The sequence below is a fragment of the Anomaloglossus baeobatrachus genome, chromosome 2, assembly GCF_048569485.1.
Source record: "Anomaloglossus baeobatrachus isolate aAnoBae1 chromosome 2, aAnoBae1.hap1, whole genome shotgun sequence".
NCBI lineage: Eukaryota > Metazoa > Chordata > Amphibia > Anura > Aromobatidae > Anomaloglossus > Anomaloglossus baeobatrachus.
The window spans coordinates 801268252-801287126 of NC_134354.1; the positions used below are offsets into that span (position 1 = coordinate 801268252).

Below are 18875 nucleotides of genomic sequence, written 5' to 3' on the forward strand. Positions count from 1 at the left end.
TTCTCCTGCTGTCCTGTGGCCAGTACCGTACTCTGCCTCTATATAATAATATACCGGCAGCCTTTATTTGTGCAACTACTGATCATGTATGGAGAAGTGCCGTTCTACTGCAGAGGGGCCTCCCGGAGGATTCTCCTGCTGTCCTGTGGCCAGTACCGTACTCTGCTTCTATATAATAATATACCGGCAGTCTTTATTTGTGCAACTACTGATCATGTATGGAGAGTAAGTGACGTTCTACTGCAGAGGGGCCCCCGGAGGATTCTCCTGCTGTCCTGTGGCCAGTACCGTACTCTGCTTCTATATAATAATATACCGGCAGTCTTTATTTATGCAACTACTGATCATGTATGGAGAAGTGCCGTTCTACTGCAGAGGGGCCCCCCGGAGGATTCTCCTGCTGTCCTGTGGCCAGTACCGTACTCTGCTTCTATATAATAATATACCGGCAGCCTTTATTTGTGCAACTACTGATCATGTATGGAGAAGTGCCGTTCTACTGCACAGGGCCCCCCGGAGGATTCTCCTGCTGTCCTGTGGCCAGTACCGTACTCTGCTTCTATATAATAATATACCGGCAGTCTTTATTTGTGCAACTACTGATCATGTATGGAGAGTAAGTGACGTTCTACTGCACAGGGCCTCCCGGAGGATTCTCCTGCTCTCCTGTGGCCAGTACCGTACTCTGCTTCTATATAATAATATACCGGCAGCCTTTATTTGTGCAACTACTGATCATGTATGGAGAGTAAGTGACGTTCTACTGCACAGGGCCCCCCGGAGGATTCTCCTGCTGTCCTGTGGCCAGTACAGTACTCTGCTTCTATATAATAATATACCGGCAGTCTTTATTTGTGCAACTACTGATCATGTATGGAGAGTAAGTGACGTTCTACTGCAGAGGGGCCCCCGGAGGATTCTCCTGCTGTCCTGTGGCCAGTACCGTACTCTGCTTCTATATAATAATATACCGGCAGCCTTTATTTGTGCAACTACTGATCATGCATGGAGAAGTGCCGTTCTACTGCACAGGGCCCCCCGGAGGATTCTCCTGCTGTCCTGTGGCCAGTACCATACTCTGCTTCTATATAATAATATACCGGCAGCCTTTATTTGTGCAACTACTGATCATGTATGGAGAGTAAGTGACGTTCTACTGCACAGGGCCCCCCGGAGGATTCTCCTGCTCTCCTGTGGCCAGTACCGTACTCTGCTTCTATATAATAATATACCGGCAGCCTTTATTTGTGCAACTACTGATCATGTATGGAGAAGTGCCGTTCTACTGCACAGGGCCCCCCGGAGGATTCTCCTGCTCTCCTGTGGCCAGTACCGTACTCTGCTTCTATATAATAATATACCGGCAGCCTTTATTTGTGCAACTACTGATCATGTATGGAGAAGTGCCGTTCTACTGCAGAGGGGCCTCCCGGAGGATTCTCCTGCTGTCCTGTGGCCAGTACCGTACTCTGCCTCTATATAATAATATACCGGCAGCCTTTATTTGTGCAACTACTGATCATGTATGGAGAAGTGCCGTTCTACTGCAGAGGGGCCCCCCGGAGGATTCTCCTGCTGTCCTGTGGCCAGTACAGTACTCTGCTTCTATATAATAATATACCGGCAGTCTTTATTTGTGCAACTACTGATCATGTATGGAGAAGTGCCGTTCTACTGCAGAGGGGCCCCCCGGAGGATTCTCCTGCTGTCCTGTGGCCAGTACCGTACTCTGCTTCCATATAATAATATACCGGCAGTCTTTATTTGTGCAACTACTGATCATGTATGGAGAGTAAGTGACGTTCTACTGCAGAGGGGCCCCCGGAGGATTCTCCTGCTGTCCTGTGGCCAGTATCGTACTCTGCTTCTATATAATAATATACCGGCAGCCTTTATTTGTGCAACTACTGATCATGTATGGAGAAGTGCCGTTCTACTGCACAGGGCCCCCCGGAGGATTCTCCTGCTGTCCTGTGGCCAGTACCGTACTCTGCTTCTATATAATAATATACCGGCAGTCTTTATTTGTGCAACTACTGATCATGTATGGAGAGTAAGTGACGTTCTACTGCACAGGGCCTCCCGGAGGATTCTCCTGCTCTCCTGTGGCCAGTACCGTACTCTGCTTCTATATAATAATATACCGGCAGCCTTTATTTGTGCAACTACTGATCATGTATGGAGAGTAAGTGACGTTCTACTGCACAGGGCCCCCCGGAGGATTCTCCTGCTGTCCTGTGGCCAGTACAGTACTCTGCTTCTATATAATAATATACCGGCAGTCTTTATTTGTGCAACTACTGATCATGTATGGAGAAGTGCCGTTCTACTGCAGAGGGGCCCCCCGGAGGATTCTCCTGCTGTCCTGTGGCCAGTACAGTACTCTGCTTCTATATAATAATATACCGGCAGTCTTTATTTGTGCAACTACTGATCATGTATGGAGAGTAAGTGACGTTCTACTGCAGAGGGGCCCCCGGAGCATTCTCCTGCTGTCCTGTGGCCAGTACCGTACTCTGCTTCTATATAATAATATACCGGCAGCCTTTATTTGTGCAACTACTGATCATGTATGGAGAAGTGCCGTTCTACTGCACAGGGCCTCCCGGAGGATTCTCCTGCTGTCCTGTGGCCAGTACCATACTCTGCTTCTATATAATAATATACCGGCAGCCTTTATTTGTGCAACTACTGATCATGTATGGAGAGTAAGTGACGTTCTACTGCACAGGGCCCCCCGGAGGATTCTCCTGCTCTCCTGTGGCCAGTACCGTACTCTGCTTCTATATAATAATATACCGGCAGCCTTTATTTGTGCAACTACTGATCATGTATGGAGAAGTGCCGTTCTACTGCACAGGGCCCCCCGGAGGATTCTCCTGCTGTCCTGTGGCCAGTACCGCACTCTGCTTCTATATAATAATATACCGGCAGTCTTTATTTGTGCAACTACTGATCATGTATGGAGAGTAAGTGACGTTCTACTGCACAGGGCCCCCCGGAGGATTCTCCTGCTCTCCTGTGGCCAGTACCGTACTCTGCTTCTATATAATAATATACCGGCAGTCTTTATTTGTGCAACTACTGATCATGTATGGAGAGTAAGTGACGTTCTACTGCAGAGGGGCCCCCCGGAGGATTCTCCTGCTGTCCTGTGGCCAGTACAGTACTCTGCTTCTATATAATAATATACCGGCAGTCTTTATTTGTGCAACTACTGATCATGTATGGAGAGTAAGGGACGTTCTACTGCAGAGGGGCCCCCGGAGGATTCTCCTGCTGTCCTGTGGCCAGTACCGTACTCTGCTTCTATATAATAATATACCGGCAGCCTTTATTTGTGCAACTACTGATCATGTATGGAGAAGTGCCGTTCTACTGCACAGGGCCCCCCGGAGGATTCTCCTGCTGTCCTGTGGCCAGTACCGTACTCTGCTTCTATATAATAATATACCGGCAGCCTTTATTTGTGCAACTACTGATCATGTATGGAGAGTAAGTGTGGCGCCCTAGGACCTGGTCGCCACAACGGCATTGCCCTCCTGAGGGTTAATGCTGAGCCTGGAGGTAATGGGGAAATCTACTGGCCAGTAAGTTAACATCCACCGCAGTTTCTCCCTCAGGCCAGTAGGGGGAGCTCTGAACCTGAAGTTTCAGGGAGCTTCCTTAAGCCTGACCTGGGGGAGGAGTTAGTTAGTCTGTAGGGAGCAGCAGAAGTGAACAGACACAGAGTGAGCTGTCCTGTGAATCTGGGGCCTAGAGCTGGAGCAGTTTGGCCCAGAGAAGCAGGAGTAGCTGAGAGGCAGCAGAGAGACTCGGACATCGGAGTCTGTGGTTGCCAGGGTATCAAATCCGTCCCTGGTAGCCGAATCCGAAGGGCAGGGGAGCTGCAAGCCCCTGGCCCAGACACATCCAAGGTACAGCTGCAGCATCAGGGCCCGGTGTGGACCCCAGCGGAGAAGCACCAGGGAGTGGGCCTGCGCAGCCACCTACAGAGGGAAGGGACGTGCTATTGGTCCCAGCAGCGAAGAGGGCCATTGCTGGATTCAGAGAAGCAGGGTCCTATCATCACCAAGAAAGGTACAGGAGTAGGCCTCATACTCAGCTGGCCAGAAAGATCACCCCAAGTACTTCCAGGCCGACCGGATCCCCATCACCACCTGTAGCGGACTCCCAGGACTGGACTGTTCCCAGAGTAAAAGAGGAAAAGGTAAAGAGACTGTTGTTTGTGCCTGGTTCTTTCCTCGCCTGTCGGCCCTGCACCGTGTTAGTCACACAGCACCATAGACTTTCACAAGCACCAACTGTGCCCCGGGCATTGCTCCACCTGTGGGGAGCAGTACCATCACAGCTGCCATAATATCATCCCGGAGGCCTCACACAGCAGCGGCGGCTTATTAGCCGCATACCACAGGTGGCGTCACGAACACAACCATTAACAAGCAAGCCACATATTCTACTGACACCCACCAGGGCCACGGAGCCGGGCCCAGCCACCACTGACTACCACCGGACTAGTCCAGCCCGGCACCGGGTGTCCCATAGCCCTAGGGTGGGCGAGTCAACTTTTGGCGTCACGAACAGGATTTCGTGCCCGGTCCCACCGGGTACTGTGCGCCTGCCGGAATTGTGCTTAAAAGATTGTGTACTGGCTGCAGACCACCGCCGCCATTAGCTTCGCCGAGCGCAGGAAGAAGGGGGGCGTGCCTGACAAAGAGCGCGAAGGGAGCGCGCCATCAGAGCAGAGCGCTGTTAACCCCGCGCGACCCGGAAGAAAATTTGAAAAGTGAACGGAGCCTGGTAAGGTTCACTAAGGGGGAGGAAGATGTCCGACTCAGAGGGAGGGCAGGTGGCTGCCATAGCCCGAGACGCCGCAGCACCAGCAGAAGCAATCCCAGTCGCCGTCGCCCCGGCCCCCACTGTAGCGCCGGTAATGCCGATCACCATGCCATACATACCGGGAGCAGAATGGCTGCCGCAATACTCCGGGGAGTCCCATACCTTGAGTGACTTCAGAGAAAGCCTGCACAGCTTATTCCGGGTGTATCCGCTGACTGAGAGCCAGAAGGTGGGCATATTAATGGGACAGCTAGCCGGCGCAGCCCAGCGTGAAGCGAAGTCATGGCCTGATACAGATAAAGGGACAGCAGCCCAGATACTGGCCAAGCTAAAGAGTACGTTTGACACTCGCACCGCAGCAGAGATAAAGATGAGATTCTTTGGGTGCAAGCAGCGGGCCACAGACAGCATAAGGGACTATGCCCTAAACCTGCAAGAGGCCCTGAAAGCAGTTAAACAGGTGGACCCAGAGAGTGTACGTGAAGAAGACAAACTCCTAACTGAGCAGTTCATAGAGGGGCTCCTGTCAGATGCCCACAGGACCCAGCTGCGTATCCTGGTCCTGCAGAACCCTGCTCTGGACTTTGCCAAGTTTAAGGACCAGGCCATCAGGGTACTGAGAGAATCTACGCCGAATGACCCAGTACCCCTCCGGCCTCTTGCTATCACGTACCCAGGGGTGGTGCCTGCAACACGAGCCGCTGCAGGGGCTGAGGCGCAGTCCCTGGATAAGGATCCCACTGCGGAGCTCAGACAACAGGTCCAGGAGCTGACCAAGACTGTGGCTGCCCTTGCCAAGACTGTGCAGTCTCTACAAATGACCCCCTCGCCTGCGAAAATCGAGTTGGCCTCCAGCCCAGAGGACGTCCCATGGATGCGACAGAGAAGGATTCCGCCGACCCGAGGCAGAGACACAGACCGGTATGATTCAACAGGACAACCGATCTGCCGCCACTGCAACCAGGCGGGCCACATTGCACGACGCTGTCCTTTAAATGGGCCGAGCCTGGGGCCAGGAGCCGACCCCCAGGTGTAAGGAAGCCCGGCTCAACCCCCAGCCGCAGCAAGTATGTGGGAGGACGACCGGTCCTTCCTATTGTGCTGGATGGAATCCCTTTGAATGCCCTCCTGGATACGGGGTCCCAGGTAACAACCATCCCCCACAAACTGTACAAAAGATATTGGGCTGATTCAGACATTGACCATGGCCCAGATGATGATTTAACAATTGTGGCCAGTAATGGTCAGCCCTTACCTCAGATTGGGTACAAAGAAGTAACCATTAAAGTGGGGCGGGTGGAATTGCCATGTCAGGGGATGATAATTGTAGATATTGATCGCAAAGAATCTGACCCACTGCTAACTCTTGGTACAAATGTGATAGAAAATTGTATTGCCGAAGTGATAATTTTGTTGCGACAGGCGTCTGAAACTGCCAGCTCCGGGCAGCAGCGTGTCCTACAGAGGGAGATTAGAGCCCTGATGAGGAGGCAGCAGGTAGAGCTGGCCGGAGGAGAAATTGGCAGTGTGAGGGTAAGTGACCCCCTCCCCATTGTAATACCCCCAAGAAGTGAAATGTTGATATGGTGTCGGGCAGCAATAGGCCTCAAGGGTCAGGATTACCATGCCTTGGTAGAACCAATGTATTCAGACAGTAGGCCTGGAGTCCTGATAGCCAGAGGGGTAGCGGACGTCCGCAAGGGGAGAGTGCCCGTCCGTGTCCTGAATTGTGGGGAGGAGGAGGCCAAATTGCCCCGGTATGCCACTGTGGCAAAATTGTACACTGTCAGCAACAATACCATTAAAGCAGTGGAACCCTTGATCCCGTCCGACCAGGCGGAAGACAATGGCTCCAAGGGGCAGCCGGAAGACTGGTGCCAAAAATTACATGTGGGCACCGACTCCACCCCCTCACACCAAAAGCATGGGGTTTACCGGGTGGTACAGGAGTATGAGCGGGTCTTCAGCAAACACCCCCTAGATTTTGGGCAGGTGAAAGGGGTTCAACATCAAATCCCCACGGGTGATCATCATCCCATTAAAGAAAGATACCGCCCTGTACCCCCCGCACAGTATCAGTGTGCCAAGGAAATGTTACGGGAAATGAAGGAGGCTGGGGTTATCAGAGATAGTTGTAGCCCCTGGGCAGCTCCACTAGTGCTCGTAAAGAAAAAAGATGGTACAATGAGAATGTGTGTAGATTACAGGCAAATTAACCGCATTACACATAAAGATGCCTATCCACTACCCAGAATAGAGGAGTCACTAACAGCCTTAAAGTCAGCTAACTATTTCTCCACCTTGGATCTCACCAGTGGGTATTGGCAGGTTCCCGTGGCAGAGGCGGACAAGGAGAAGACTGCATTCACGACACCAATGGGTCTCTGTGAGTTCAATTGTATGCCATTCGGGCTCTGCAACGCCCCAGGGACATTCCAACGGTTGATGGAGTGCTGCTTGGGCCACCACAACTTCGAAACCGTGCTGCTGTACCTGGATGACGTAATAGTCTACTCCAAGACTTATGAGGACCACCTGAAGCACTTAGCAGAAGTGTTTGAGTCCTTGTCGAAATATGGCCTGAAGATCAAGCCGTCCAAATGTCACCTCTTGAAGCCAAAGGTACAGTACCTGGGTCATGTGGTCAGCGCAGAAGGCGTGGCACCTGATCCGGAGAAAGTCACGGTAATTAAGGACTGGCCAAGACCCACCACGGTGAAGGAGGTGCGGCAGTTCCTTGGACTGGTGGGCTACTACCGAAGGTTCATTGATGGGTTCACCAAGATAGCAGCGCCCCTTCAAGATCTCCTGGTGGGCCAGCCGAAGCAGGCTAAGAAGCAGAGCCCTCCATTTGAATGGGGCAGCCAACTGGAAACATCCTTTGTCCGGCTGAAAGGGGCTCTCACGGGAGAAGAAATTCTGGCCTACCCTGACTACAGCCAACCGTTTATACTGTACACAGACGCCAGCAACGTGGGACTGGGAGCAGTTCTGTCCCAGGTACAGGGAGGCAGAGAGAGGGTAATAGCGTACGCCAGTAGGAAGCTTCGGCCCACGGAAAGGAATCCAGAAAACTACAGTTCCTTCAAGCTGGAGTTCCTCGCTATTGTGTGGGCAGTGACTGAACGCTTCAAGCACTATCTGGCATCGGCCAAGTTTACCATCTTCACGGACAACAATCCGTTGACACACCTGGCAACAGCCAAGTTAGGTGCGATGGAACAGCGATGGATGGCCCGGCTGTCTAACTTTGACTTTACCATCAAGTATCGGGCTGGCAAGAAGAATAACAATGCTGATGCGCTGTCCAGAATGCCTCACTTACCCGAGTCTGGAGAAGACCTGGATGAACTCGAAGAGATAGAGTTACCGGCTTTCCATCACCAGGGTGTTTCACAGTGTGAGCATGCTGTGGGAGTGAAGCGCTTAAACCAGCACGAGGTCTCGGTCAATCCATTACTCCACCATAATTGGGAAGAAACACAGAATGGTGACCCGGCCGTGCGATTGGTCAAAGAGAAGCTAGCGCAAGCTGAGACCCATCTTGGCCCAGACGCTCCAGAGGAAGCCCAGCAGCTGTGGAAGGAGAGGGGACGACTGTTCACCTACCAGGGCAAGCTCTGCAAGAGATATGTCAACTATCGAACAAATGAACTTGTCTGGCAGATAGTGGTTCCGCAGAGGGATGCTCCAATGGTCCTAGCAGCGTATCATGATAACGCCGGGCACTTCGGGTGGAAGAAGTTGGAGGCCTTACTCCGTGATCGGTTCTACTGGGTGCACATGAGAAAGATGATCGAGAAATGGTGCCGAGACTGTGGCCCGTGTAACTTGAGGCGGAAGGATGATGCCAGCCAAAGGTCTCCCCTACAGCCAATTGTCACGAAGCAGCCCCTGGAGTTGGTGGCCCTGGACCACGTGAAGTTAACACCAAGCCGGTCAGGCTATGTGTACGCCCTCACCATTGTGGACCATTACTCTCGTTTCCTGGTAGTAGTGCCTGTGAAGGACCAGACAGCCAGGACGGCAGCTAGAGCGTTCCAGGCATCCTTTTGTCGACCGCACGGCTATCCGGAAAGGGTACTGACGGATCAGGGTCCTGCATTCGAGGCTGAAGTGTTCCAAGAGTTCTGTAACATGTACGGTTGTAAGAAAATTCGAACCACACCGTACCACCCCCAGACCAATGGACTGTGCGAGAAAATGAACCATGTGGTTATTGATATGCTGAAGACCCTACCGCTGGAAGAGAGGAACCAATGGCCAGAAAAGTTGCCAGATCTGGTAGACTTGTACAACCACATCCCAGTGAATTCGACCAACTGCAGCCCCGCTTACCTGATGCGAGCCAGACCAGGCAAGTTGCCTGTAGACTTTGAGATGGGGACTGTGTCGCCTGAGGCGGTTCAAGAAATAGAGGATTGGGATGCAGAACGGCAGCAGCGGTACCGTAAGGTCCAGGAGTGCGTGGAAAGGAGCCTGTCTCAAGCAAGAACGAGACAAGAACAGCATTACAATCAAACAGCCCCAGCAACTCCCTTAGCACCTGGAGAACAAGTCCTCAAGAAGAAGCGGAAGACGCATAAGTTGGATGATCAGTGGGAAAACGAGCCCTACACCATTATCCCCTCCAACTTTGACAATAGTAAGGTATGCTTCATAAGCAAAGATGAAGGCAAGACCTGTCAAGCAATTTCCCGAGACCGCCTGAAAGCGTGCCCTGAACGGTGCCGAATCCAAAGAGAAATGGAAGGAGTACAAGGAAGTCCCCAAAGTCAAGAGAAAGAAGGGGAGATGATTCAAACCATCCTTGGGAAGTTCCCCAAAACTTGGACCCGAATCAACAATGCCATAGTGGTACCAGTTTTGGCGTTTCCGCAGTTGGTCGAGCCAGAAACGGAAAAGGTTCCGGATCCACCTAAAGAATCGTCCGCTCCAGCACGAGATGACACGCCAGCAGTGGAACAGGAGGATCAACCCCCTGTCAGTGGTGAACCTGTCATACCCTTGGCGACTCCTGGACCACAAAGGCAACCATCACGCTTACCTATTGGGGTTAGGCCCACCTGTAGTGCTGAGATAGAAGACGTACCACGTAGTCAGGGGCAAACACCAGAGCTACGTAGGTCCCAGCGCAGCACTCGGGGACAACCCCCTCTAAGGTATAGGGAGTCTACTGTATAAAGTAAAGAGTACTTATTAGAGTGTAAATAGTTATGCAAAATGTCTGTCATGTTGTGCACAAAATGTCTTCTTTTTCTTTGATTGCGAAAATGGACAATTGGGCCACTGGACTATGGGTGGCCAACACCTAAATTGTTCATAGTTAGCACCAGTGTGCTCAAACACCCCTGAAGAAAAACCCGTCCGGCGTGCATAGAGTGGGGTCATCAATGCTCTGACGCACGCCCAGAGCCTACGTTGGGGGTTTGATCGCGGCGGGTCCCCCATGGAGCAGTGTAATGGACACCCGGCAGGGAGCCACACTGGACTCTTATAGAAATGTTTAAGATTGTAACGTTAAAGAGAATGTGCCTCCCATATTGGGATGAAATGTATGACATGTTATGTTTTGTTTCTACAGTCCGGGAGTACTGAATTTAACTAAGGGGGAGTGTGGCGCCCTAGGACCTGGTCGCCACAACGGCATTGCCCTCCTGAGGGTTAATGCTGAGCCTGGAGGTAATGGGGAAATCTACTGGCCAGTAAGTTAACATCCACCGCAGTTTCTCCCTCAGGCCAGTAGGGGGAGCTCTGAACCTGAAGTTTCAGGGAGCTTCCTTAAGCCTGACCTGGGGGAGGAGTTAGTTAGTCTGTAGGAAGCAGCAGAAGTGAACAGACACAGAGTGAGCTGTCCTGTGAATCTGGGGCCTAGAGCTGGAGCAGTTTGGCCCAGAGAAGCAGGAGTAGCTGAGAGGCAGCAGAGAGACTCGGACATCGGAGTCTGTGGTTGCCAGGGTATCAAATCCGTCCCTGGTAGCCGAATCCGAAGGGCAGGGGAGCTGCAAGCCCCTGGCCCAGACACATCCAAGGTACAGCTGCAGCATCAGGGCCCGGTGTGGACCCCAGCGGAGAAGCACCAGGGAGTGGGCCTGCGCAGCCACCTACAGAGGGAAGGGACGTGCTATTGGTCCCAGCAGCGAAGAGGGCCATTGCTGGATTCAGAGAAGCAGGGTCCTATCATCACCAAGAAAGGTACAGGAGTAGGCCTCATACTCAGCTGGCCAGAAAGATCACCCCAAGTACTTCCAGGCCGACCGGATCCCCATCACCACCTGTAGCGGACTCCCAGGACTGGACTGTTCCCAGAGTAAAAGAGGAAAAGGTAAAGAGACTGTTGTTTGTGCCTGGTTCTTTCCTCGCCTGTCGGCCCTGCACCGTGTTAGTCACACAGCACCATAGACTTTCACAAGCACCAACTGTGCCCCGGGCATTGCTCCACCTGTGGGGAGCAGTACCATCACAGCTGCCATAATATCATCCCGGAGGCCTCACACAGCAGCGGCGGCTAATTAGCCGCATACCACAGGTGGCGTCACGAACACAACCATTAACAAGCAAGCCACATATTCTACTGACACCCACCAGGGCCACGGAGCCGGGCCCAGCCACCACTGACTACCACCGGACTAGTCCAGCCCGGCACCGGGTGTCCCATAGCCCTAGGGTGGGCGAGTCATAAGTGACGTTCTACTGCACAGGGCCTCCCGGAGGATTCTCCTGCTCTCCTGTGGCCAGTACCGTACTCTGCTTCTATATAATAATATACCGGCAGCCTTTATTTGTGCAACTACTGATCATGTATGGAGAGTAAGTGACGTTCTACTGCACAGGGCCCCCCGGAGGATTCTCCTGCTGTCCTGTGGCCAGTACCGTACTCTGCTTCTATATAATAATATACCGGCAGTCTTTATTTGTGCAACTACTGATCATGTATGGAGAGTAAGTGACGTTCTACTGCACAGGGCCCCCCGGAGGATTCTCCTGCTGTCCTGTGGCCAGTACCGTACTCTGCTTCTATATAATAATATACCGGCAGTCTTTATTTGTGCAACTACTGATCATGTATGGAGAGTAAGTGCCGTTCTACTGCACAGGGCCCCCCGGAGGATTCTCCTGCTCTCCTGTGGCCAGTACCGTACTCTGCTTCTATATAATAATATACCGGCAGTCTTTATTTGTGCAACTACTGATCATGTATGGAGAAGTGCCGTTCTACTGCACAGGGCCCCCCGGAGGATTCTCCTGCTGTCCTGTGGCCAGTACCGTACTCTGCTTCTATATAATAATATACCGGCAGCCTTTATTTGTGCAACTACTGATCATGTATGGAGAAGTGCCGTTCTACTGCACAGGGCCCCCCGGAGGATTCTCCTGCTGTCCTGTGGCCAGTACAGTACTCTGCTTCTATATAATAATATACCGGCAGTCTTTATTTGTGCAACTACTGATCATGTATGGAGAGTAAGTGACGTTCTACTGCACAGGGCCCCCCGGAGGATTCTCCTGCTGTCCTGTGGCCAGTACAGTACTCTGCTTCTATATAATAATATACCGGCAGCCTTTATTTGTGCAACTACTGATCATGTATGGAGAAGTGCCGTTCTACTGCACAGGGCCCCCCGGAGGATTCTCCTGCTGTCCTGTGGCCAGTACCGTACTCTGCTTCTATATAATAATATACCGGCAGCCTTTATTTGTGCAACTACTGATCATGTATGGAGAGTAAGTGCCGTTCTACTGCACAGGGCCCCCCGGAGGATTCTCCTGCTCTCCTGTGGCCAGTACCGTACTCTGCCTCTATATAATAATATACCGGCAGCCTTTATTTGTGCAACTACTGATCATGTATGGAGAAGTGCCGTTCTACTGCAGAGGGGCCTCCCGGAGGATTCTCCTGCTGTCCTGTGGCCAGTACCGTACTCTGCTTCTATATAATAATATACCGGCAGCCTTTATTTGTGCAACTACTGATCATGTATGGAGAGTAAGTGACGTTCTACTGCACAGGGCATCCCGGTGGATTCTCCTGCTGTCCTGTGGCCAGTACCGTACTCTGCTTCTATATAATAATATACCGGCAGCCTTTATTTGTGCAACTACTGATCATGTATGGAGAGTAAGTGACGTTCTACTGCACAGGGCCCCCCGGAGGATTCTCCTGCTGTCCTGTGGCCAGTACCGTACTCTGCTTCCATATAATAATATACCGGCAGTCTTTATTTGTGCAACTACTGATCATGTATGGAGAGTAAGTGACGTTCTACTGCACAGGGCCCCCCGGAGGATTCTCCTGCTCTCCTGTGGCCAGTACAGTACTCTGCTTCTATATAATAATATACCGGCAGCCTTTATTTGTGCAACTACTGATCATGTATGGAGAGTAAGTGACGTTCTACTGCAGAGGGGCCCCCGGAGGATTCTCCTGCTGTCCTTTGGCCAGTACCGTACTCTGCTTCTATATAATAATATACCGGCAGTCTTTATTTGTGCAACTACTGATCATGTATGGAGAAGTGCCGTTCTACTGCACAGGGCCCCCCAGAGGATTCTCCTGCTGTCCTGTGGCCAGTACCGTACTCTGCTTCCATATAATAATATACCGGCAGTCTTTATTTGTGCAACTACTGATCATGTATGGAGAAGTGCCGTTCTACTGCAGAGGGGCCCCCCGGAGGATTCTCCTGCTGTCCTGTGGCCAGTACAGTACTCTGCTTCTATATAATAATATACCGGCAGTCTTGATTTGTGCAACTACTGATCATGTATGGAGAGTAAGTGACGTTCTACTGCACAGGGCCCCCCGGAGGATTCTCCTGCTGTCCTGTGGCCAGTACAGTACTCTGCTTCTATATAATAATATACTGGGCAGTCTGTGAAATGTATGACGAGACGCCTCCTTTATCTGTACACAGTGAAAATAGTGAATTGTGCAATTACAGATTATGATTGGGGTAAGTATTGTATTACTGATGTATTAATGCAAGGGGGCCCACCGGAGGATTCCCCTGTTCTCCAGTGGGCCAGTTTGCGCCTTCTTTCACCCTGCTGCAGCATCAAGGCTTCTGTAGCAGCCTTTTCAGTGTGATTTGCTTCATCAAAGACCTTTACTTTCCCAACTGTCCTCGGGGAGGTAGAAAAGAGGATGTAACTTCTCATTTCATGTATGTGCCTCTGATGAAGGCTTTCTAAAAGCCGAAACGCCTTGGTTTTACGAGTTTTTATATATTTTTTACATACAATTAAAACCTTTTATTTGAGACCACTATCTCGGTGAGAATGCCAACCCTCTGGATAAATCACCGCAGATTTTACAGTGTATACAGTTCACACACATTACACTGGTTGCAATATACGCGATTGTCATTTTTTTACGCTGTTTGTTCAGTTTTTCGTAGGTTTTTATAGTTTGTATTTACAGTTTCTATGATATTTGTAGATTTTTGTGGCGTTTTGGGCGGGTGTCTATAGCCTATATATTTTAGGACGTAGTGTTCCATATCTTTATACATTGTATCCAGTTGGTGTAGAGTATCCAGTTTTGGGGCTGAGCAGTGTGTCCAGGCGTCTGCTCCGGGAGGTCTCTTGTAACGCCTCCGTCTTCTTTCCTCCATGCAGCGTCTCCACCATGATGCGACTATTTAAAGTGGAGAAGGGAAGCGTGGGCCATCAGCTGGAGACCAGGCTGTCTGCGCTGGAGGAGCAGGTGAATTTACCACTTTACATTTATCCTAAAATGAGTCAAGTTCATCCCAAAGCGCTGCCAAAAATGAAGATGAAGAGATCTGCGCCTGACAGGAGAGGAGGCTTATTCACGCCACTAGAGGCGCCATTTTCTGCCTTTGACCCTATTAAATTTAAACATAACATGAAGACCACTCCCCTCTTAAATAACCCCGCTGTAATGCTCGCGGCCGGTGTAGGGGCAGTGAGCGGGGTTAGTGGATCCACTGGACAACAGGAGTGATCCAAGCTTACGTAAGTAAGTAAGCGCCCACTGCGAAGTGGACACGAGGTACCACTCTGAAGGGCAGTGACCGGGACTGTGGCAGCTGACCCCGGGACAGGTGATGGTCTCAGGTATAGGCAGAAGTACAGGCATGTAGAGGCGGGATGGCTGGGGCACACAGGCAGGCGGGTATGGACAGATATGGTGAGCATGGCAGAGACACATAGGTATGGGAAGGCAAGTACAGGTGAATGACACAGGTATAATGGGACGTGACAACTAGCTAGCAGATGGAAGACTAAATAACTAAAGACATTGCACAGACACCTCTCCTAATGGGAAGGTGCCTTAAATACATAGTGTCTCTGTGCCGTAGACTGAAAGGAATTTCCTGGAAATAGCGCACTGGCCCTTTAAAAGGAGGGACTGTGCGTGTGTCCTAAGCACAGGCCCTGGGAGAAGGAGGAAGCAGGAGCACACGTGGACGGCCACAGTGCAACGTGGGAGGAAGCACCCCGGCCGGGGCTGTGAGTAGATCGGCATCCCTACAGGGACGCCAGCGCTGCACCCGCCTAAGCTGAGCACAGGATTATTTGCAGTTTTTGCACAGTTTTGGCGCACACACAAATTTGTGAAAATATTCGGCTAACAGCACAAAATAATGCTTGATTCTATCTAAATGTATGTTTTCACTGTAGTGGGGGGCATGGATGAAGGAGCGGGCCTGCAGTGTGCGCAGAGGATGCCCAGTGTACAGCTAATGCCTCACTCTTCCCTGACAGATGGTGCAATCCTCGCGACACCTCAACTGGATCATCTCCGCCATGACAGAAAAAGGGTATAGCAGTAAAACTCGAATATCAGGTAAAACATGCAGTACTGTGGAGTCTCCTGACACAGCACGCTGCGAGTAACAAGACACCCCGCTGCGAGTAACCAGACACCCCGCTGCCAGCGAACCAGACACCCTGCTACGAGTAGCCAGACACCCCGCTTCGAGTAGCCAGACACCCCGCTGCGAGTAACCAGACACCCCGCTGCGAGTAACCAGACACCCCGCTGCCAGCGAACCAGACACCCCGCTGCCAGCGAACCAGACACCCTCCTGCGAGTAACCAGACACCCCCCTGCGAGTAGCCAGACACCCCGCTGCGAGTAACCAGACACCCCGCTGCGAGTAACCAGACACCCCGCTGCGAGTAACCAGACACCCCGCTGCGAGTAACCAGACACCCCGCTGCCAGCGAACCAGACACCCCGCTGCCAGTGAACCAGACACCCCGCTGCGAGTAACCAGACACCCCACTGCGAGTAACCAGACACCCCGCTGCGAGTAACCAGACACCCCACTGCAAGTAACTAGACACCCCGCTGCCAGCGAACCAGACACCCCGCTGCAAGTAACCAGACACCCCAGTGCCAGCAAACCAGACACCCCACTGCCAGCAAACCAGACACCCCACTGCGAGTAACCAGACACCCCACTGCGAGTAACCAGACATCCCACTGCCAGCAAACCAGACACCCCACTGCGAGTAACCAGACACCCCACTGCGAGTAACCAGACACCCTGCTGCCAGCGAACCAGACACCCCACTGCGAGTAACCAGACACGCCGCTGCCAGCGAACCAGACACAACACTGCAAGTAACCAGACACCCCAATGCCAGCAAACCAGACACCCCACTGCCAGCAAACCAGACACCCCACTGCGAGTAACCAGACACCCCACTGCCAGCAAACCAGACACCCCACTGCCAGCAAACCAGACACCCCACTGCCAGCAACCAGACACCCCGCTGCGAGTAACCAGACACCCCGCTGCGAGTAACCAGACACCCCGCTGCGAGTAACCAGACACCCCGCTGCGAGTAACCAGACACCCCGCTGCGAGTAACCAGACACCCCGCTGCGAGTAACCAGACACCCCGCTGCGAGTAACCAGACACCCCGCTGCGAGTAACCAGACACCCCCCTGCCAGCAACCAGACACCTCACTGCGAGCAACCAGACACCTCACTGCGAGTAACCAGACACCCCCCTGCGAGTAACTAGACACCCCGCTGCCAGCGAACCAGACACCCCGCTGCCAGCGAACCAGACACCCCGCTGCCAGCGAACCAGACACCCCGCTGCCAGCGAACCAGACACCCCGCTGCCAGCGAACCAGACACCCCGCTGCCAGCGAACCAGACACCCCGCTGCCAGCGAACCAGACACCCCGCTGCCAGCGAACCAGACACCCCGCTGCCAGCGAACCAGACACCCCGCTGCCAGCGAACCAGACACCCCGCTGCCAGCGAACCAGACACCCCGCTGCGAGAAACCAGACACCCCGCTGCGAGAAACCAGACACCCCACTGCGAGAAACCAGACACCCCACTGCGAGTAACCAGACACCCCACTGCGAGTAACCAGACACCCCGCTGCCAGCGAACCAGACACCCCGCTTTCAGTTTCGCTCCTGTGTCTTGTCTTCTCCTTAGTTCCCAGCGGCTCCTCGGATTCTGATGCTGCTGTAGGCTCAGATACACGGGGTGACAAGAAGTGTCTGTACCACGTTAACTCCAGAATTCTGCAATATCCGGACTACAAAGTAGTGCGACACCCGGTGCCAGATGAGCTGGTGCCATGGGAGGTAAGCAGAGTGCAATGCATGATGTGTGTAGAAAATATACATGCATCTATATATGTAATGTGTATATACACCTTATGGAGAAAAGCATTGGGAGGCATAGCTTTGTACTCTGTATCTATCACTGTATTCTGTTTTCACCTTTCATCCATCGCCCCGGATGTACGACATCTGGCCCCATTATCCTCGGTATATACATCCTCATGGGCCCGGATGTATGACATCTGGCCCCATTATCCTCGGTATATACATCATCATCGCCCCAAATGTATGACATCTGGCCCCATTATCCTCGGTATATACATCCTCATGGGCCCGGATGTATGACTTCTGGCCCCATTATCCTCGGTATATACATCCTCATGGGCCCGGATGTATGACATCTGGCCCCATTATCCTCGGTATATACATCCTCATCGCCCCGAATGTATGACATCTGGCCCCATTATCCTTGGTATATACATCCTCATTGCCCCGGATATACGACATCTGGCCCCATTATCCTCGGTATATACATCCTCATCGCCCCGAATGTATGACATCTGGCCCCATTATCCTTGGTATATACATCCTCATCGCCCCGGATGTATGACATCTGGCCCCATTATCCTCGGTATATACATCCTCATCGCCCCGGATGTATGACATCTGGCTCCATTATCCTCGGTATATACATCCTCATTGTCCCGGATGTACGACATCTGGCCCCATTATCCTTGGTATATACATCCTCATGGGCCCGGATGTATGACATCTGGCCCCATTGTCCTTGGTATATACATCCTCATGGGCCCGGATGTATGACATCTGGCCCCATTATCCTCTGTATATACATCCTCATCGCCCCGGATGTACGACATCTGGCCCCATTGTCCTCGGTATATACATCCTCATCGCCCCGGATGTATGACATCTGGCCCCATTATCCTCGGTATGTACATCCTCATTGTCCCGGATGTACGACATCTGGCCCCATTATCCTCGGTATATACATCCTCATTGTCCTGGATGTACGACATCTGGCCCCATTATCCTTGGTATATACATCCTCATGGGCCCGGATGTATGACATCTGGCCCCATTGTCCTCGGTATATACATCCTCATGGGCCCGGATGTATGACTTCTGGCCCCATTATCCTCGGTATATACATCCTCATCGCCCCGGATGTATGACTTCTGGCCCCATTATCCTCGGTATATACATCCTCATCGCCCCGGATGTATGACTTCTGGCCCCATTATCCTTGTAATATACATCCTCATGGGCCCGGATGTATGACATCTGGCCCCATTATCCTCTGTATATACATCCTCATCGCCCCGGATGTACGACATCTGGCCCCATTATCCTCGGTATATACATCCTCATGGGCCCGGATGTATGACATCTGGCCTCATTATCCTCGGTATATACAGCCTCATGGGCCCGGATGTATGACATCTGGCCCCA

General features: G+C 52.1%; 1 protein-coding gene across 1 annotated transcript in view; it reads left to right on the forward strand.

Annotated features, from left to right (window-relative positions):
* The window catches only part of LOC142292392 (transient receptor potential cation channel subfamily M member 2-like), a 379921-nt gene that overhangs the window by 342232 nt on the left and 18814 nt on the right, over positions 1-18875 (forward strand). The window contains exons 24-26 of the mRNA XM_075337740.1: positions 14458-14545; positions 15571-15652; positions 17275-17426. Coding sequence (XP_075193855.1) covers positions 14458-14545; positions 15571-15652; positions 17275-17426 — 322 coding nt within the window. The remainder of the gene's footprint in view (positions 1-14457; positions 14546-15570; positions 15653-17274; positions 17427-18875) is intronic.